General features: G+C 41.6%; 1 protein-coding gene across 5 annotated transcripts in view; it reads right to left on the minus strand.

Annotated features, from left to right (window-relative positions):
* The window catches only part of LOC119019073 (probable E3 ubiquitin-protein ligase HERC2), a 300,235-nt gene that overhangs the window by 189,613 nt on the left and 90,986 nt on the right, over positions 1–19,636 (minus strand). For all 5 annotated transcript variants that reach the window (XM_037097301.1, XM_037097298.1, XM_037097302.1 and 2 more), the window contains 2 exons: positions 1,854–1,978; positions 621–767 (listed from right to left, as the gene is read on the minus strand). In XM_037097301.1, the coding sequence (XP_036953196.1) occupies positions 621–767; positions 1,854–1,978 (272 nt within the window). The remainder of the gene's footprint in view (positions 1–620; positions 768–1,853; positions 1,979–19,636) is intronic.

Raw genomic sequence — 19,636 nt, forward strand, 5'->3', positions numbered from 1 at the left:
TTTAATGGGGTTAATAATAGACAGCATTAGCAACACAGGAAAACGACTCTACAAAGTGTTGTATTAAAAGGATTAATGTCCTCCTTTCAGAATCAAAGCCAGGTCTTGGAGATACAGCTAAAACTAACAAATGGCCCAGCTCCGGCTCCATGATGGGGCCTCCGTCGCAGCCATACTACAGTAAGAAGACAGCGACTGGGGCCCATATATCAGCCATGCAGACAGCGAGCATTAGTCTGCTCTGTGAGGAGAAGTGACTTTGAAGTTCTCCGCAGCGAGGTGAAAGAGCAGCCGTGGCCTCAACCTCTGTGTTTATGTAGCCGCACTAGCCCTGGGAGAGCTCTTAATGAATGATGTGGATAGATGGACACCACAGCTAAAAGCACACACTCACACGTCTGTGTGAGGGCCAAGACATACACCAAGGATTTGCGCATAGTTAATGTCGAGGTCTCGGACATGTCGGGGTGCACGGTACATGTCTGCATGTATGATGAGAAGAACAACACATGTCACAGCAGGCAGAGGGTACTGCTGGATTTAGTACGTGTAAAATATGCATGTATTAGGCTGTGTTACATAAATAGGTCTCAAAAATGAGCTAGACATGGCCAACTAACCTGTTAGAAGGAGGCTATGCCAACATCCTCCCGCGATGTCTGCAAGCACTGGCGAGCTTGGTAGTGTTACATCCTCTGGGCTTAGGATGTTCCTCTTCATGTTCCCACATGCACGTCCACAGCCCCACTGAAACAATCTGCCGTCACCTGCATGCATGCATCCATGAGAAAATTCATAAAGTTTAAAAATGTTCCCCCCCAAAGAAGTAGATGTGATCAACAGACTATACAAAATCTAATTTTCTCAAACAAATGTAGAACACAAAGGTATCATCATGCAATATGACAAGTATTTGATAAACATTTCTAACAGAAGATGTTTTGGACCCTGTGCAGTTCTTTCATTAATTGCAAAGTATGACACGGGCCTCTAGCCCCCTGCAGCTCATCTTGCATCTCTCTCCAGCACGCCTCCAGGAGCATGTTGTCCTTGTTGTGCTGCTGCTGCTGCATGGGGCCTCTGGTGATAAATTATGGATGCAACGCAAAAGCTGTAAAATTTGTTGTATCTTCCATTATCTTCATGTTAAAGGCCACAAAAGCTCTTCAGTGAAGTCAGCCATTAAGAAATGACAGGTATTGCTATCAGGCTTCTTTATAGCCTATTACCTGCAATGACAGCAGCTGCTGCTGCACCACTGTACGGCCTATCACATTATTTGCAGCTAAAGTCAGCTACTGTGTCATTTCGCCTCATTTTCTTGACAGTGCTATCATAAATCCATTGGGCTGCAGGGGAAACTGTCGACTACCTCGATTATCTTCATAGCCTGAATGAATTCTGAAATGTATGTAACAGGCAATGACTGTTATGGATCAGGAGCCAGGGCCATATTCTCGCTAACTCTCTCTTTCTCTCTCTCTCCTTGTCTCCCTCTCAGGTGATGTGCCGATCGAGGGCTTGAGGGCGCTGATATTCGCATAAAATTGAGTAAAATAGGTGAACTTTGAAGCGCACAGTGACAACTCATGACTAGTGACGTTAACTCCATTTCTTAAAGATGTCCAGCTGAATTGTGCTGGTGCACTTTATGAAAAATAAAATCTAGCGCATCAGGTGAGAGGTCAGTGATAGGAGCAAGTTCTTGCATGTTGGATTATATTTAAGAAAGTGAGGTTATATGTAAATTTTAACATGTAGACATTTACAAATCGCTGCATTTTTCAAAACCAAATATTCTAATCTAAACGGTAAATGTCCACTGAGTGTTAAGTGTCATAGCAGGCCAGTACCTGTCAGTGCAAGATTGTGATTTGCCCCACAGGTGACCTTCGACACACGGTCCACAAACTCCACAAATTGAGGGACGACCGCGTTTTCATTAGAACCATTGCCAACTTGTCCATAATCATTCTGCCTGTGGGGAAAAGAGCATGGACACAAAATTAAAAACATAATTAAATACCTGCGGGTATCAACTTCATACTGTTTTATCACATTTAGAATGAGACACAATACAACTTCATAGTGTCAGAAATATTACACATCTTTCAGTTTCTATAGGGTAACATAAATAATTAAATCAGTTAAACTATTGAGCAGCTTCCACTGGGGACTGTGGAACATATGCATATCCTCCCATTTCTATGAATCCTCTTTGTGACAATAACGAGACACAGCCCTATCAGAAGTGAAACACCTCACTAACTAATTAGACTCTCAGGCTGCAGTCTGACAAAATAAAAAGAGAAAAGCGCTTGAAGGAAGACTTGCTCTCCCGCAATTTGCATCTGCCACTTTTTACTGCATCTGTTCCAAGTGCCATTCAACGTTCTCTTCCTCCTTTTGTTGGGAAGTGTTGAGCCCCAACTATTTAAGCTCACCTCCTACCTACCCAGAGCTTTGTTCCTGCTCCTCTGCAGACCAGTAATGAGCCAACCGCCACAAAACTGCAAGGAAATTAATGACTCATTACGGACGGGGCCTAGACCACTCCACAGCCTCTCCTCCTCCCCCGCTCCACCCCACATGCCCGCATGTAATCCTCTCTCTCTCTCCCCCTTTCTCTCGCTGACTCTCATCCCTTCAGCCCATACAGAAAGACCCCAACACCTCCCTATCAATTAGAGCCTATTACAGGGCTCCCATGCTAGCAGGGCAAAGAAAGAAGGCCTTCACAGCTCAAGAGTGTGTGCAGGAGAGATTGGGAGAGTTGAATGAGGAGCCTGAAGGTGCTCCTTTCACACCCTTGCCCTTATCCATTATGCCAGTCTGTAGAGCCCCCTAGGAGAAACGTGCAGCCCCAAAAAGACTTGGGGATGAAAATAAGTCAAGGGAGGGATTCTTGGTCACACCTTTTTCTCTTTTCCTTCTACTCCAGCGTCAAATTATATCATAACTAGTCCTTAAGCAACATGGTCACTGTGCTCTTCCTTTAAATGGAGTGTTAGAAAATGATGGCGAGATCTGAATAGCATGTATTAATCATACCATCTGGGTCTGTATTCATAGAAGGACAGTGAGAGAGAGATATTAACAAGATAAAGCAAATGGTGGAAAAGCACCTACACATGAAAATTCATGCAATACCTTCATATTCACGGGACTGTTGGTCTTTGTTCAGAGCAAAAAATACTGTTTTACATCGCCAGCATTTTAGAATATCTTTTCCTTTTTTCCCTGATAGGGTATGTATCAGCTTTTCATTCAAGCATGCTATGCTCATTGGCTTTTGAAGCTATGGTGCATTTCAAGGCAATCCCTCTGAGAGTGAATGGGTGAGATCACATGGGTTTGAGGTGGTTTAGAATGGCAAATCCTGCTGAAAGTGTCATTTCCAGTCGAAGACATCAATTTGGTGTGTGAAACAGGGCCCCGGGGGAGCCCGATAGCCTGGGAGATTCCTGACAAGAGCAAAGGGCCTAGGGATCAACTCATACTAACCTGGATAATACAAGAAATTCAGAAGCGCTTTAAATACATGGAGCAAAGTGAGTAAGGAGGGAGAGAGGTAGAAACACGATAGACAACTAAGAAAAAAGTGCAGAGAAAACTTAAATAGAGACAACCTCTTAAAAATAACTTCCACTATATTCAGTGATTAGCCTTTTGCAAGCACACATGAAATGTGGCAATACCAATAGGCTCATGTGCTCTATAGATGTAAGGGATGATAATCATTACTTATGCTAAATAGAATAATTCCATACAAAGACTTTTTTTTACTGCACTGTTAAAGAAAATCAGAAGCAAGCAACTACTTGCCCTTTTTGACTTTGATACTACTGTGGGATGCATTATTAAAAAATACACTAAAAAGGAGCTGATCAATGACCCCCATCTGGGGAGGATTGTCAAAACTCATAAGTATCGTTAATAGGAGGATATTAAAACACTGACATGCACAGATTAAAAATCTAAATTATTGGCAGCACTATTTCTGGACAAACATTTTGCTAACTGTAAAACAGTGTACACAGACAGTGGTATTAACTCTAACATAAAGCCTCAATTAGCTCAAGTGAGAATAAAATGGCTGATAATTACTGTGCCAGCTCATTAGACTTGTTTTAACACTAAAACCACTTAAATCACTGCAAAGGCATATACACAAGCACAGATGCAAATGCACATGTGCAGATGTTAAGAGTTTATTCCCGTCATAATGAGGTAGATACTGTACAGGCTGGGTTTTACTTGTTTAGATGGAAAACTAAACACTTCAAACTAGATTTAATAGGGCCTTACCATTACATTTGCAATTTATAAATCTGTCTATGGATTGTATTTACGGAACTGATACCTTGTAAATTCCGAAATGTAGGACTAGCTGAAGAGGCATGGTTACATACATTTTATCATTTTTTTCTTTTCCTTCCAAGGGCAGGATGCAGCCAAAAAACAATAATCGCTAAGTCATTTCAAAAGATATAACTTGATTAAAGTGACAAGGATAGCAATGTTGACTCTATTGATTTCATAAAAATATGATCTATGAAACTGTGAAGAGTACAAAAGCAGGCTGATCGTCTACTGTACCTGCTATACATCTTGGCTAATAATGATACAGACTCCTAAGGAATAAAATCCTTGGGGCCGGCCATGAAAGTTTAAGATTCAATGCGGTAAAATACAATGTGCCGTAAAATATTAATGTGTGTGGTAAAATTATGCTGGTGGTAATATTTTAGATTGCTGCTGTCTGTAAAAGAGGCATATCTGTATTTATTTACAAGCAGGGATAGTGGATGGGGGGCTTTGTTTGAAGCCCCGTTTATGAATATCGACTCAGGCTCCTAGGTAAGTGGCTATAAATCTGTGAGAGGATCTTTGTAAAGTTCCCTTGGAGGACATAACTTCAGGTCTAACCGACTCCTCCCTTCACTTGACTTTTAAACATTTAGATGTAGCCCGGCCAGCTGCATTTAGAGCGGCTTCTAAATTATGAAGGGTTCCATTTTGAGAGTGTTAACCAATCAAAGTTGATAAATTGTGGCAATAGATTTCTTTAGGATAGAAACAGAGGTGTGTTTGGCCCTTGATCTGGAGTGTTTATGAGTTTGGGGAATACTGAAATGGATCTCTGCACAACCTGCTATTTTCCAGATGTTGACTTTGGATGTGCTCAGCGGAAGATGCCCTTAAACCCTTGAGATTCACACCATACACCCACACTCCTTTAAATATGCTTACACCACACACTATGCTACACTATTCCTTATTTGTCTGAGGATGCAAATTATAACTTTTCAGCTTGATCTTTCTATGTTTGCCTCTTTGGGTGAGATGATGTAAAGTGTGAACGACTTGAGGCCGAAAGCATAACCTGTGCTAATGAGAGGGAGCATTACTTACTATGATCAAAACGATCATGTAACATGCAGCTCAGATCACCTCAGGCTATCAAGACCAGCTGGAAGAGTTCTAGAGGGTCCACACTGGATCGACCTTTCGCGGATGACTCATTCACACCTTCTTTTTCTTTTTCTGCTGCTCCATATCATTGACATGTTTATCTATTTACTTTGGTGCAAGGTTCTGAAGTTCAGATCACAGGGGTGATTGCATTAGTAATGGTGCTGCAGTTGGCTGACCGTGAGATGATGGACAGAGGTCTCTATCCTCCGGCTACGATGATCACATAGGAGCCAGGATTAAGAGAACTGATTTCTTTCCTGGTTGAGTTCAAAGGGCTCAATCAAAGTGTTTCACTGCTGAACTCTTGCCCCCCACTTTAAATGCATAATTAACTTACAAGTGCTGATAAGGTTGAGCCCTGTGAATATACTGTTTTTGTTTTTTTCTGCCTGGTGATGAATGCAGCAACAGTTGATGTCACTGTGCACTAATAAATGGCTGTAAAGCTGCATTGATCCAACCATCTCATTCCAAGAAAATAGCTTCCTCCTGAGCTAAATTGGAGAAAATTGACACCGCCCCCCATTAAACCCCTCTCTCTTTCACTCTTCTCTCTTTCGTTCTTCATTTCTTCCCATTTCCATTTCCTTCTCCCCAGTGTGCCTCTTGCTTTCTCAGGGCTAATCCTCGCAGCCTCTTCGCGCATGTAGACCTCAGCTATCGTTCTCTCTCTCTCTCTCTCTCTCTCTCTCTCTCTCTCTCTCTCTCTCTCTCTCTCTCTCTCTCTCTCTCTCTCTCTTGCCATTCTGTCCCTGACGCTCACTGACACTAGGTATCAGTTCACACCCTGAACACACAGAGAGAGGTGCTAAACAAGGACTTCAGGACATGTCACAGCACACTAAAGGGGCTTCATGGTGATACAGAACGGGTTCAGACAAGGCAAAGTGAACAGAGCATGTTCATTCAGTAATATAACGGTATACTATCCACAATCAATTCTGTTTTACAGAACATAGTACACAAAAATTAAACAAATAGTAATTACATGGACGGGCGTAAAGGTCAATCAGTCCTAAACAAAAAAGGCCAATGCCTTTTGCCCTAATACATTCTTTTTTTTTTTAAATATCATATGACGTTACCTTTGGCTTTCATATTTCAAATGTAGTGCTCACAATCATAAAACTCTCGTGAGGTAGTGAAGATGGAAACCTTTCCCTTCTGAGACTGAAACCTCTTTTTGCTCCCATTTGCAGTTATGGTGGTTATACTATGCTTCTGAGATCTAATGCAATTAAGCTATGTTCGGGGCTTAATCAGCCTTGATTACCTGTTGAATGTTGCAAATATGCAGGCTCCTGTCTCACCGAGACACCAAGGTTGAGTCGCACAAATTAAAGGTAATGCAAAAATGAGAGATAAGGAAGCTCAACAAAATTCATGATTTAAAAAAAGTATAAAGTGTTTTCATACCCAAACAGACCCACTTTATTTATTCTAAATGTTGTCCATTTTAAGATAATTCATAATGACAAGCATTAGGAAGCATGTATATAGTTCCTGTCAACGAGATTTAAATCATTCAAAACACCCATGTTTCCATCTCATAGATTTTCATATATACACCCTGAGAATTGAACTCAGCCAAGTACCAAACGTTACGTCAACCATTTTTTTGGTGGACTACCATTTTGAAGCCTCAAATATGGCACTGTAGCCATGGCTGTAATGTTTTTTTGGAGCCGGGCGGGACCATATTTGGTTGAGAAATAAAGGAGCTGGGGAAGATCCTAATTAGATCAGACTGAGAACCAAAGGTGGTGGCAACTTGTCAAACACAAGTTAGTGACGCCTAAAAGCAAATTCTGCTTTATTGTCTATTTTACCCCAAATATTTAAAGTCAACATCATGCAGTATTGGATAAGACTTAAAACTAGAGATCGAGACAATTAATTCATTAGGACATTATGTCATAAATAATTTTGAAACAGTCAGTTTCATAGGCTTACACACAATCATCTTCCTTCAGAAACCAGTGGAGTCGCCCCCGCTGGCCTTAAAAAGAATGCAGGTTCAAAAAAAGGCTCTGTCCTCATTTCATAGTTTCAATGAGCCCACCTGAACATACTGTAGTGGCTCGCTAGAAAAAAAGACCCAGATGCTCACTACATGTCTGTGACATGAGCCAATAAGAAAGCAGTTTTCTGTGCAAATTTAATCTCAAGTGCTGAAAAATTGCCCCATCAATAACTGTAGAAAAAGTGGTCCATGTCCCCAAAGTTTGTGCACTCTCACAGTGTATGTTTTTTGCCTCCCTCACTTCCTGTTTTCTGACTGAAAGTCGTCAGAGCCCACACCACTTAAACCCGGTATTTACAGTTACGATCTGGCTGTTGTTTCCAAGGAGCAGAGCTGTGCTTTGCCTTTTTTTTTTTTTTATTCATTTAGCTGTAAGGCAGAGTGTGATAAGACAGAACGAAGACTTCCTTCATAACGATGCACATGCCAAGTCTGACATAATCCAATCTGGTCCATTTTCATCAGCTTTTGTCTTGTGTTTTTTGCTTCTCTTTTGGACTTTCCTTTGGTTCCAATGATGGCTCAAAAACCTGAAATGACACAATTCGGTCGCACTTGTATGGCGGTGAGGCTGCAATCCAAACGGCTTTTCTGCAGAGAAATCCTTGAAGACCCACACACATTTAAATCTGGCCCTAGGGGCAACAGGCTCTAAACCACGGAGATAAAAAACCATCCAGGCCAAAAGCAGAAATATATATTTTAAGGGAGGGCTTACCATGGCAACAAAAAGGCATGTCAAACTTGTGGAAAGGAGGCATTCTGACTGAGGAGTAAACACAGACCAGTGTGCCCGTAGGAAAGCCTAGGAAAAGCTCTCCGCATATTAAAGGGCCCAGCCTCACACATGTAAACAGCAGAAAAAGAGACAATGGCAGTAATAACATGCGAGGCGTCAGGGTACGGCAAAGACGGTTAGACGGTCGTTTGTGAGAAGAAACGTAACAGGGCCTAATAGAGACTGTGCCACAGGCAGGGTCTAGTAGAAAAAGACAAACAAGGTCCTCTTAAGCGCGTTATTGGGCCACAACAAGAAACATTTACTCTGGTCCACTGATCTGTAGTGAGTCAAAACATTAACCACTTATAAAGGAAGCTTATTTTCAACATCAACACCTGGTTCAACTGAGACTCCAGATGTTTCTGTGTAATGTCAGATAATGGATACAGTATCACATAAAACATTTTTTGTTTAGATGAAAATGAGAAAAAATGTAAGAGGAAGTGAGAAGAGGAAACAGGAACTTCGAGGATTAAATGGAGAAACAGTGACCATGAACAGGCATGTGTCTACAGAAAGAAATACTCTGAAATTTCAAACTCATTTGCTTCAAATTAAACAAAAGGGAGGAAACATATGCTGTTGCTCTGAGCCATGCAATGCCCCGTTCATGGCAAGCCGTCAATTCACCATGTGAGTATTTTCAGTCCTCAGTAACATCTGACGACAGCAAATAAAATTCAACAGCGAGGTGAAGGGCGGACAAGAGATAGAGTGGGATTCTAACAAATAAAAACCTTTCTATATCCTCTTTTTCTATTCAAACTCGTGCCATGAATGCTTACATTTCCAGTGTACACAATCATTGCTGTGGAAGAATGATGAAAAGCCGTTACTTTTATTATAGGAGAAAATAACAAGCTCTCATGAAGGGATTGATTGTTTTCAAATCGTAGATCTTTGTAAGAGGAGTGTAAAGTAGAGCTAAGTCTCCATTATAGGACGCTGCTGCTACATTGCTTTTGATTTTCTGTCAACATCCCTCTTACCAAGCAGGCACTGTATTTACTAAATGCATCGGGGCCAAGAAATGGATTGAATATATTGTTCGTCTTCTGCAATCCAAACTGTGTCAACCAGTTGGAGGTATTGCAGGTCTTTTATTCTGTGTGTCTCACTCTGCCAATGTTTATAGATGCTGTAGGACTCTTCTGAATAGTTGACTGCACAATATGGGTGTAGTTACTGTAACAAAACCGAACATAAATTAAGCCTGAACCATGCAAGCAGGCAACTCACTCCTGCAAAGCTGTTTTTCTCTGATGTGAGGATTATACACAGAAAAAAAAAAGAGTCCCGAAGTGAAAATTGTTCCCCAAACATGTCCCTACACAAATCAATGCCTGTTTAATAAACATGTTTTTGTTGTTTTTTCTATTTGTTAGCCTCATGTTTTATTGGTTTTACACCCAAACAGTGGTTTATGATGGTAATGATTATTGAAATGTTTCCAACGAATTCAGTGAGCAAAATGCGACTTTGAAAAGTAGATACGCATGGTGGACCATAATAAAATTTAAGGTGGCATACTCTCATGTTAAAACAGAATATGCAAAACAAAAAGGCTGAAATTGTAATCCTACAACAATAAAGGCTACAATAAATGAGTAAGGATAAAAAGAGGCACTAGAACAGGGTTACATGAGACCGTTCATGTGCCTAACTTCAACCACCCACCTCAAAAACTTTAGCATATATGCACCCAGAAACAGAGCATACACTCAGCTGCAAGGACACATACACACACAAAACTTGCATCCTTCTCTGGCTGCAGTATATATCTTTGGCGGCTAAGTCGCCCTGCCCCACTGTCTATTAAGTCAGTCATCTGCACCCTTCTCCTCTCCCTCAGAGTCATGGCCCCTCTGTCCCCTCTAAGTACCCCAATAAATTCAAATGTAATGCTCCTAAATGAGATCACTTACATGTGCCATTTCTCTTCAACCATATTTATCATCTAACACTTTGGCCTTCATTAACAAATGGCACTCAAGGGGGTGGTGGTGGTGATGGTGGTGGGTGATTCCTCATTCCTGCTGCAGGAGAAAGAGAGAGAGAGAGAGAGAGAGAGAGAGAGAGAACCAGAGACAGAGAGAGGGAGAGAGGGCGGGCTGTCACTAAATGACACAAATTGAACTGGGTGGGGGTTAACACTTCACTTTGTGACGCAAGTCTCAGTACAGTGTCGCAAAGTGTTTCATGAGGTCAACTATATAACTGGACAACAGATTGGCACACATACTTCACGCAACAGCAACGATAGGCAAAGCTGCACCAGAACATTTTTCTGTGACATTCGAATAATTGTGTTCAAACAATTTAAATAAAAAAAACAAAACAAAAAAAAACAGCTAACACTGTTGCTGTTGCTACCCAGGATGCCAAGGATACAAAGATGACTCATCTCTGCTCACCAAAACAGTTCAGCATCATAATTTAAACCTGGAGCAACACAGTGTGACACACACACACACACACACAGAAATGCACGCACACAAAATCACTCCTTCACCATCAAGTCTAAATGTAAAATTCCAGAGGCCACCCACTGTCCAATGAGCATCAGCCAACTAGTTTGGCATTTACATCAATGGATTTAATTGGCAGTCGACTCCAGCATTGTGTGAGGCAGTGGGGTGCATTTGCATGGGACTACTTCTGTAATATTACATACTGTTCATCACTTAAGGTTAAGTCTACCTATTGTTAAATTTATAGTCTGGCTATTTTTCTTTCTCTGGCACTCTCTCCTCATCTGCATTGGCAAAGAAAACGTTCAGTTTAGCTATTAATTATCACGACAATGGAAAGATGCACAAAGCAAGGGTAACCCCTTTTTTATTTCCTTTAATAAACATTTTAAAACAGCTTCATTATAATAATGTATTTTGATTAACGATGTTTACTACAGTGCTGGTAGTGAAAATTGCTTTCCCATAAATTAAACCAATAAAAGTTAGTTGATGAATTATTGCCTAAATGTAAAATGTTAGAGTCTAATTCATTTGCAGCAGCACCACTCTGTACAGTATCTACAACATTTACATATTCATATAATAATAAACATAATTAATTAATTGCTTTACCAACAACTTTAGTGAAAATATGTTTTCTTTCATATACAAATATTCATAATTTCACCTGAGTATGTACAAATACTTTGATTCAGTGTTTTATAACTCTGAAGTATCATTTTATACAATTATTGATTTTAGCAAATAAAGCAGATTCAAATGGGGTAATTCAGATACAATACTTGTATTAAGACTAATTTAGTAGAGCAACTTTAAGTACTACAAAAGTATGGGAGTCCAGTTTTAGTTAATTTGCCAGTATCTACATATTTATCTAAATTATGCATGCAATACATAAATATATGTGATGTACACACATGCATACACAGTATATATTCATCCACTTACACCTTGTTATTATTAATTTATGATTCACTCAACGCTATGTAAATGGTTTTATGTGTTTGTTTTTGTTTGTATCTAGAAAAAATAAGTGAATGATGTAACCTAATAATTACACTTGATTCATGTTTTACTAGAAAATGGCTAATTTAGCAAGTGCCATAAAGAATTATTTGAAACCAAGATATTTTCACTGTATCTCTTTCCAAGTCAGAGAGAAGAAACATACATCAGTGCAGAAGCTTGTCAAAACAACAGAATTGCATGTTGAGTAGTTAGAGATGTGGATAATGGTTGATTATGGGAAGCTACTTTTCAGAAAGATACAATTCACAATAAGCCACGCTTACCCAGCTTAGTCACAGTGTAAAACAATGTTCAGATACACATCATAAAACATGTCAGGTAAAATCAAACAGACACAATGAAATGTCACATTCGAAAATCAATTTGCACTGCGGACTTCAGCTTACATTCTTTTTTTAACCTGCATTATATATAAAGAACATAAACACATTTTTGCCATAGCCACATTCAGTTCTCCTCTGATAACTACTTGTTCATGCTGATTTCAAATAATGCTTTGTGAGTCTCTTGTATTTAACAGAGCAAAAAGGCTGCGTACCCTCAAGGTAAATTTACCATCGCTCTCAAAAAATTATGAAAAGCAAGAAAAAGGGGAAGCTTTGTGGGGCAAGCCTAACATTTTAACATCTCTCTGTTTCATCTAAATCACTGACAACAAAATAGCCTCTAGCTAGTTCTCTCTCTCTTTCTCTCTCTCTCTCCCTCAAAGTTAACTATGACATCTGGCATGGGCTCTGAACACCATGACAACAGACACCACGATTACAGACACCACGGAAGCACACAACTGTAGTGCAAGAGAAAGAGACATTGAGGAAGAGAGGGGAAGACACACAGCTTGTTAATGGGAGGGAATGCAATGTAAAGAGATCAGTAATTACCATTATTTAAACAACTCCCAATAACAAGTGGATTATGTAGAGCGTGGCTTTCGTGCAGACAAGCGCCGCTCTAATGTTTCTGATTTCAAAATCTAGCAGTGACTTGACAAGGAACATATGCCGGTGAAGGTAAATGTACAGTAAAATACATAATTTCTGCTAAGCTAATAACTGAGGACACACACTTGTTTAACAGTGAATATTTGTATGCATTATTCATTTAAGCATAAAGGATCCAGAGGACATGGTACATGAGCCCCTCTGTGTGCCCTGGGGCTATTGTCATGGTGGGCAAAATGGGAGGGGATTGAAGTGCAAATGTTGTCATCTGTATACCCTAATGCTGCAATTTAGGACTGAATTCTATGTGAATCCTGACGAGAGGTCTGAAATTAAGTGCAGATGAAGACAGGAGGAGAGAGTGACAGAGTGACAGAAAGAGAGAGATGGGAGGGAGAGAGTGAAGTGAGGAACACTGTGGCAGGTAATACTCTGGACACTGCCACTCACTTTTACCAATCAGGCAGAAATTATAATTTTAATAGACATTCAATTAGATTCATTATTTCACATTTCTTCCTTGTGTCGGTCAAGACCCCTCTCCATTCAGATTTATCGCTGAAACACATTTTTTGTTCAGGCAAAACGATGGATTGACAATGCAAGGGAAGAGTGAAGTCAATTTTGGTTGATGTCACTGACGGCTTAGCATGTAATTACTGTCACACATGCACAATAGCGCTACTTAGAGAAGTGCAGGGACAATCAATTTAGTTTTCAGAACTGCAACTTAAGTATAAGTACATAACTTTGCTTGAAAAAGTAAGCGTGGAGGTTGTTTAAATGTGAATATGTATAAGTATATGTGGTGTTTTGGAAGTTTTTTTCCCCCCTTCCTCTTGAAGATCTGGAATGGATTGTCCAGCAGCACCCTCTTGTGGAGCCCAAGTAAAATGCAACCTATGCTCAGCAATGCAGCCTCCCTCTGCTCCCTTCTCCTCCCTGCATCCTGCTGCAGCACTCCTCCTCCAGCTTGATCTTCCCTCCAGCCTCTTCCTGCCGGAGACGCCCAGCCACTTCCCCTTTCGCTCACATTGCGCCTCCGCCTGTATTTCTTGCTCGGGCCTGGCGCGATCTCAGTGACCTCTTAGTCAAATATTTAGATGGTCGATTTCAACCCCTTTAAGGAACTGCCTCACAACCTCTTGCCATACAGAAATCGATAGGATGAGTTCAAATGCCAGTGAAAACGTTCAAAGATAAACAAGTTCATTGGGAGGCTATGGGGAGGAGTGCTGGCAGAGGTAGGAGTGTTGGTAGAAGGAAGTGGGAGCGGGGGGTGGCATCAAAAGGGGGGTCTGATGCAAATGTATGCACAGCCATAGAGCAGTTATGCATATGCATATGGGTAGAGAGGGATTACACAGAGGGATGAGCAGAGATACTGAGAGGGTTTAAAAAGAGGGTGAGCGCTCGGGACACAATGAGACAAGGCGGGGCATTTATGTTTACCAGCAGAGGAGAGGCAAGACGAGAGGAATGTATTTGGTCCATCACGGCAAAAATGGGCTTTGCCTCTTGTGCTAAACAGAGTGACCTCTAGTCGGGGCCTTGGGGGAAGAGGGTGTGGAGGGGGTAGAGTAGTTAGAGCAGCCTACTCGCACTGTTCCCTTCAGGGAGCTACACTGCACCAAATAGCATGGACAAACCAGGGCATTAATATCCTCACACTAACCCCCTGACAATACCCCATTATGTATGTACGCCTCTGTGCATTACACACCTTGAACTAGAAACAATCGCGCCCTTTTTCTTTCTTCCCCCTTAGCACTTGAACCACAGCCAAGAAATGCAGTGAGCACATTTTATTATTATTTATTTTTTTTTATTTCATAGGCAAACAAGGGGTGTGCGATGTGCACACACAAAAACACACACACACACACACACACACACACACACACACACACACACACACACACACACACACACACACCGCTGAACACCTTCACTGTGTTCTTTACATAATCAGTTACCTTGTGACACCTACCTTTGCTGCAAATGACTGTTTGCCTTTTATTCTGCTCTGTGTTTTCCCTCTATCTCTCCCTTCCAGCCATGTGTATCATCTATAATTACAATTCACACTGATTCCAGCCCGCCATGCTAAAACCCAGCCTACAGTATAAAATAAGAAAGCAGCTTGTAAGGTGCAAAGGGGAAACATGACAACTTAGACACAAGGGAGGTGGGTAAAAGGAAAAAAAATGTAAACACAAACTCTGGCTGTGGGGTAACAGCATCGGCACAGTATTATGATGTTTCTAAATGGGGTGCATGTCGCGTGACATGGGTCCCTGTCCAGATATCGATCGCTCCTCTGGCTGCAACACTAACAGCAGTGGAGGGCCATTGAACTTTAAAGCAAATAGTCCTTCTCCCCCGCTCAGCGTCCTCTCACAGGCGATCAATACAGGTCGGCCCGGCACCGCTAACACCTCTATCTGCAATAATGGCCTTCCTCCTATAGTTACTGACCAGGAAGATATAGAGAGAGGCTGAAACAGGTAAGAAAAGGGGTTTCGATAATGGAGAAAAATATGTACAGACGATGAGGTTCAGGTATCACATTAATTATTTCAAATAATAATAACAGAATAATTATTTTAGCAGGTCTTACTGGATTTATAGTTTTCTAAATTAAAATAGAAGGGACAAGCAACCTTTTGGGCAGCTGGAGCTATTAAATTAGGGATTAAAACAGCAATTTATCCATAAATGTCAAAATATTAAATTCACATTTTTTGTTATATAAAGACTAACAGCATGCACTGAAATATTATGACTGTGCTGTGAGAGGCTGAGACAGCAGTAAAACCACTGGTGCCTGGACACTCCCTCCTTATTGTCCTTTAACAGTCTTCCATTTACTCGCGTGCTTAATAGGTAGAGGTGGGACGGGCGTCTGTTTGATCCACATTAGCCTTGTATTAGCCACTGTGACCCTAATGTTCCCCACTCCATTACTCTGCTGCATGGAGAGAAGTGGAGATGATGGTCCTGAGAAGAGAGGAAGGCCGAGGGGTTCAGCATGGCTGGGCAGAGATCAAGTGTGAACAGGGAGAAACGCCCATTGCCCATTCTGGATCACCCTGGAGCCTCTCGGGACCCCCAAAGGGATACACCCTGTATTGACCTCAGTCCTGTCCAACACACCCCAAACATGGTAGGAACTACTCTCATCATGTACGACACATGTCATCATAATGGAGCTATATCCAATTTTCTATGAAATCCAAACTGTCAGCAAATAAGTGTTGTGGATCATGCAGTACTTACAGTAAGTAAAAGAAGGCTCTTACAAGTAAAGAAAATACATTTTGTTTTCTGGAGATGATACTCTGTACAGTGACATTTTGTTAAATCAACTGCTGTTGGACCAGTCACAGACTGTGCTGCAAAGACAGGTCTTCTTCATCTTTGTCTTTTTGTTTAAGGGTATTACTGTAAAACAGGCAACTGGATAATAGCAGGGTTCAAAGCAATATGCGAAAAGAATGCAGTTTTTCCAGCTGAAATCATCTGATCCCTTCCATGCCTGAATCAGCTTCAGCTGTAAGCCAGATCGCTGAGGAGGAACACAAAGGGGAGAGGCAAATGAAAGAGAGAGAGAGTAAAAGAGAATGTGAGAGAGAAGACAGATACAGGAAAAGGAGAAATTCGAGAGAATGCAGCGCAGTGCAAAGTGTTTAAAGATGGCTCATGTCAGAAGTCAGAGAAAGACAGCTCTTGGCATCAGGAGTTAGGACTGTAGCAAATCATGTGGCCAAGGCAGGGGCCAGTCTGAACATGGAATCTGACAGAAGCCTCAAATATGGCGGCACTGGAGCTCAAAAATCTCTTGGCTCGTGGATTTCTGCAGCAGCAAGCTACTGTGCAGGGAAGTGCTGACTGCTGACTGCAGGAATTTCACTTCTTGCCGAGGATCAGAAGGAGATCCATGGTGACAAAAAGTCCCTCATTAAAGGCTCAGGCAGACTGTGACCAAGATTGCAGCAAACTTGTTTGTTAGCGAGTGTATGTATTCATTTAGGCATGTGAAGCTATTTCTAAACTTTGCAAACTTTCCAGAGCCTTGCAGTGTATATAGTTTAATACACCATATTCATATCCATAGCACATACAAGGCTCACATTCATTCAGAGCATAAAAAGTCTGATTGAGTGATGTGTCACCCACAAAAATGAAGAGCATATTTGAATTTCAAAGGGATGGCTCCCAGGGTTCAGCCTTCCCAGTTCTTAATTGTGTCTTAACTGCTCTCGCCTATTTTAATGGGTAGAGGTGGGCTGGTCCTCTATCTGAACTCCATTAGTCCAGTGTTAGCTATAGTGACCATAATGGTTCCTACTTCATTACTCTGTTGCTGGGAGAGACCAGATGATGGCCTAGGGAAGAGATGAAGGCCGGGGGGTTCAGCATGGCTGGGCAGAGCTCAAGTGTGAACAGAGGAAACGCCCCTTTGCCCATTCTCAGAGCAAAATTCTGTCTGAGAACCAAAGGCGGGTACCAGCCTGCATTCAGTTCAACATAGATCCCCCGCACAAAAGAATCAGCAGTTATGAATAACGCTTTTGCTCGTAACCACTCCCCTTTCATGCATCAGGAGATTTAAGAGTAAATGAGTTACTTACACCAACAGATAGCACTAAAGCCACAACAGACAGTTATCCATTTAATATTCATGTCTTTACGTTCACATCATTCATTCATAGAGAACGTTTTTCAAAGGATGTCTACCTAAACACTCCAACATGTGCTTGGTACACTACAGGTTTTGTTACTGACCCCTTGCCTCCTGTTTTTCTAGTAATTCCCAAAGTTATTAGGCCCAATTGCATTAATTGCTGCGAGGAGTGGCCAGAGGGCATCTGTAACAGGCTGCCTTTGACAGCAGTGAACTGTGCATGTGTGGAGAAGTCAGAAACAAGTGGCACTGTCCTACAGTTGAACCCAAAAAACGCTCTTACACATGTCTCACCTTTCATCCCCTGACCCCATTATTTCTACTTCCATAGAAACATCACCAAACAGAGTATGTTTGATTGCCCTGGCCCTCCGATCTCTCTCCCTCTCATAATGTTATCTTAAGAAATGTGGAAACGATTGAACCTCCATTTGATTTTGGCGGCTGAAATGACTACCACATTGGCGTCCTCCATGAATGTGTGTTTGTGTGTGAGTGTGTGGAGTTCCCCCCGGAGATTCCACTGAGAGATTCCAGGGGTTGTGTGATCCAGTTCCTCTCATCATGGCAAATTGACCATGTGCACTTGACGGCCGTCTGAGTAATCTCCCGACACGTCGGATTTAACACACCACTCCGCAATCACAGAAAGAAAAATAACTTTGGGGAAGAAAAGTCATAAATAACCTGGCAGAGAGGGAGCTTCACTCTCTACTTGCCCTCTGAACCTGGTTGAGAAAACAGTCAATAACAGAGGAGCCACATGATTTTCACTGGAGTTTTGTGGATACAATCATTAGAGGAGCCTTTAAAAGCCCCGGAGTGTAATACTAACCCTAATGCTGAAAATAGTCAATACAAGAACTAGTTATTTTTGGTAATAAGGCCTACAGGGAACATTTAAGGTCCGAGGAGGAGTTTGTTATTAATACATAATCTAACAAAAGACCAAATCAACAAAAATATACAGAATAAATAAACCAGAATAAATTCATGACAATTCAAACCAGAATGGCGCTCAGAATTGTGCATGCCTATTACTCCTTGACCCTTTTTAATTCAATCAAGTACAATCCAATATCAAACTCGATAGCCCTGTATCGGTCCTGTATCAACCACTCATAATGTTTATCTTAAGCACAACTTCAGTACACCAGATCTATAACAGACAACCAGTGCAACAACAAAACAATTATGGCTGGTTAAACGTGTCGACGTAATGGATTGCGCAAATACGTTGATGTACGTAACATGCGCCAACGCAGAGGACGCGAGCAGTACGACCGCCACGTTTGAACACACCACACAGAGGTAACAAATAACCAAAACAAGCAAAGCAAGCTGTGGTATTGAAAGGTTCAATTGATAAACTATTGCCAAGCACATACTGCAGAGCAACAAGCATGCTTGCTGTGTGAAAAAATAATGCATAATTCCTGGATAGAGCAGATAAAACTATGCAAGTGGCATTAACTGTTGCTACACGTACTGTATGTTACTGTTAAAAGACAATTCAAAAATGAAAGAAGGCTAGCCATAGTTAGAGACCTTGAGAGTTTCAAGGAAATACAGAATGAAAAAGACAGATGAAAGATGGACATTGCCAGAAATTGTCATTCCTCCATGGCAGTGTGAGCAGGAAGTGGTTTGAAGCCAGGAGGATGTAGGCCATGTTCTTTAGAAGGGGGGATTACACTTGGCTCTTGTATGACAGCAGACTTTTCATCACACAGCCTCAGTGAGCCACCACTGGCCTCCCAAATCTGTCACCAGACTCCATCAAGAGTGGCCCTCCAAATTGAAAAAGTCTGCCACCACGAGCGAAGTGTAAGGGGTCATCGGTAGGAGCACAGGGACAGAGGAAGAAAACGTGCGCATGTTTACGCACAGAGACCTGTCCAGTTTTTTTGCCTGTGCGTAACAGAGTATACTTAGAAGAGAGGTTCGGAGGAACAGAGAGGAGGAGAGGGAGAGAGTGAGAGTGGGAGGGAGGGCAGTTGAAGGGTTTAGGGGGAAAAAATGTGGTCATCAATTGCTGGCAGCAGATCCAGGGAGAAGATTATTGGACGGTAACCCAGCGGCAGATGTCTGATGAGTGTCTATTAACCTGCTTCCTACATCTCGTAGGCTGTGTCGCTGATGAATTCAGACCAGGAGGCCTTGTCCCGCCCAATAGGAGGGGTTGGTAATCCCTCTCCAGGAAATAGCTGCCAGAGACCTCAG

Source organism: Acanthopagrus latus, chromosome 5 (assembly GCF_904848185.1).
Source record: "Acanthopagrus latus isolate v.2019 chromosome 5, fAcaLat1.1, whole genome shotgun sequence".
Classification (NCBI taxonomy): domain Eukaryota; kingdom Metazoa; phylum Chordata; class Actinopteri; order Spariformes; family Sparidae; genus Acanthopagrus; species Acanthopagrus latus.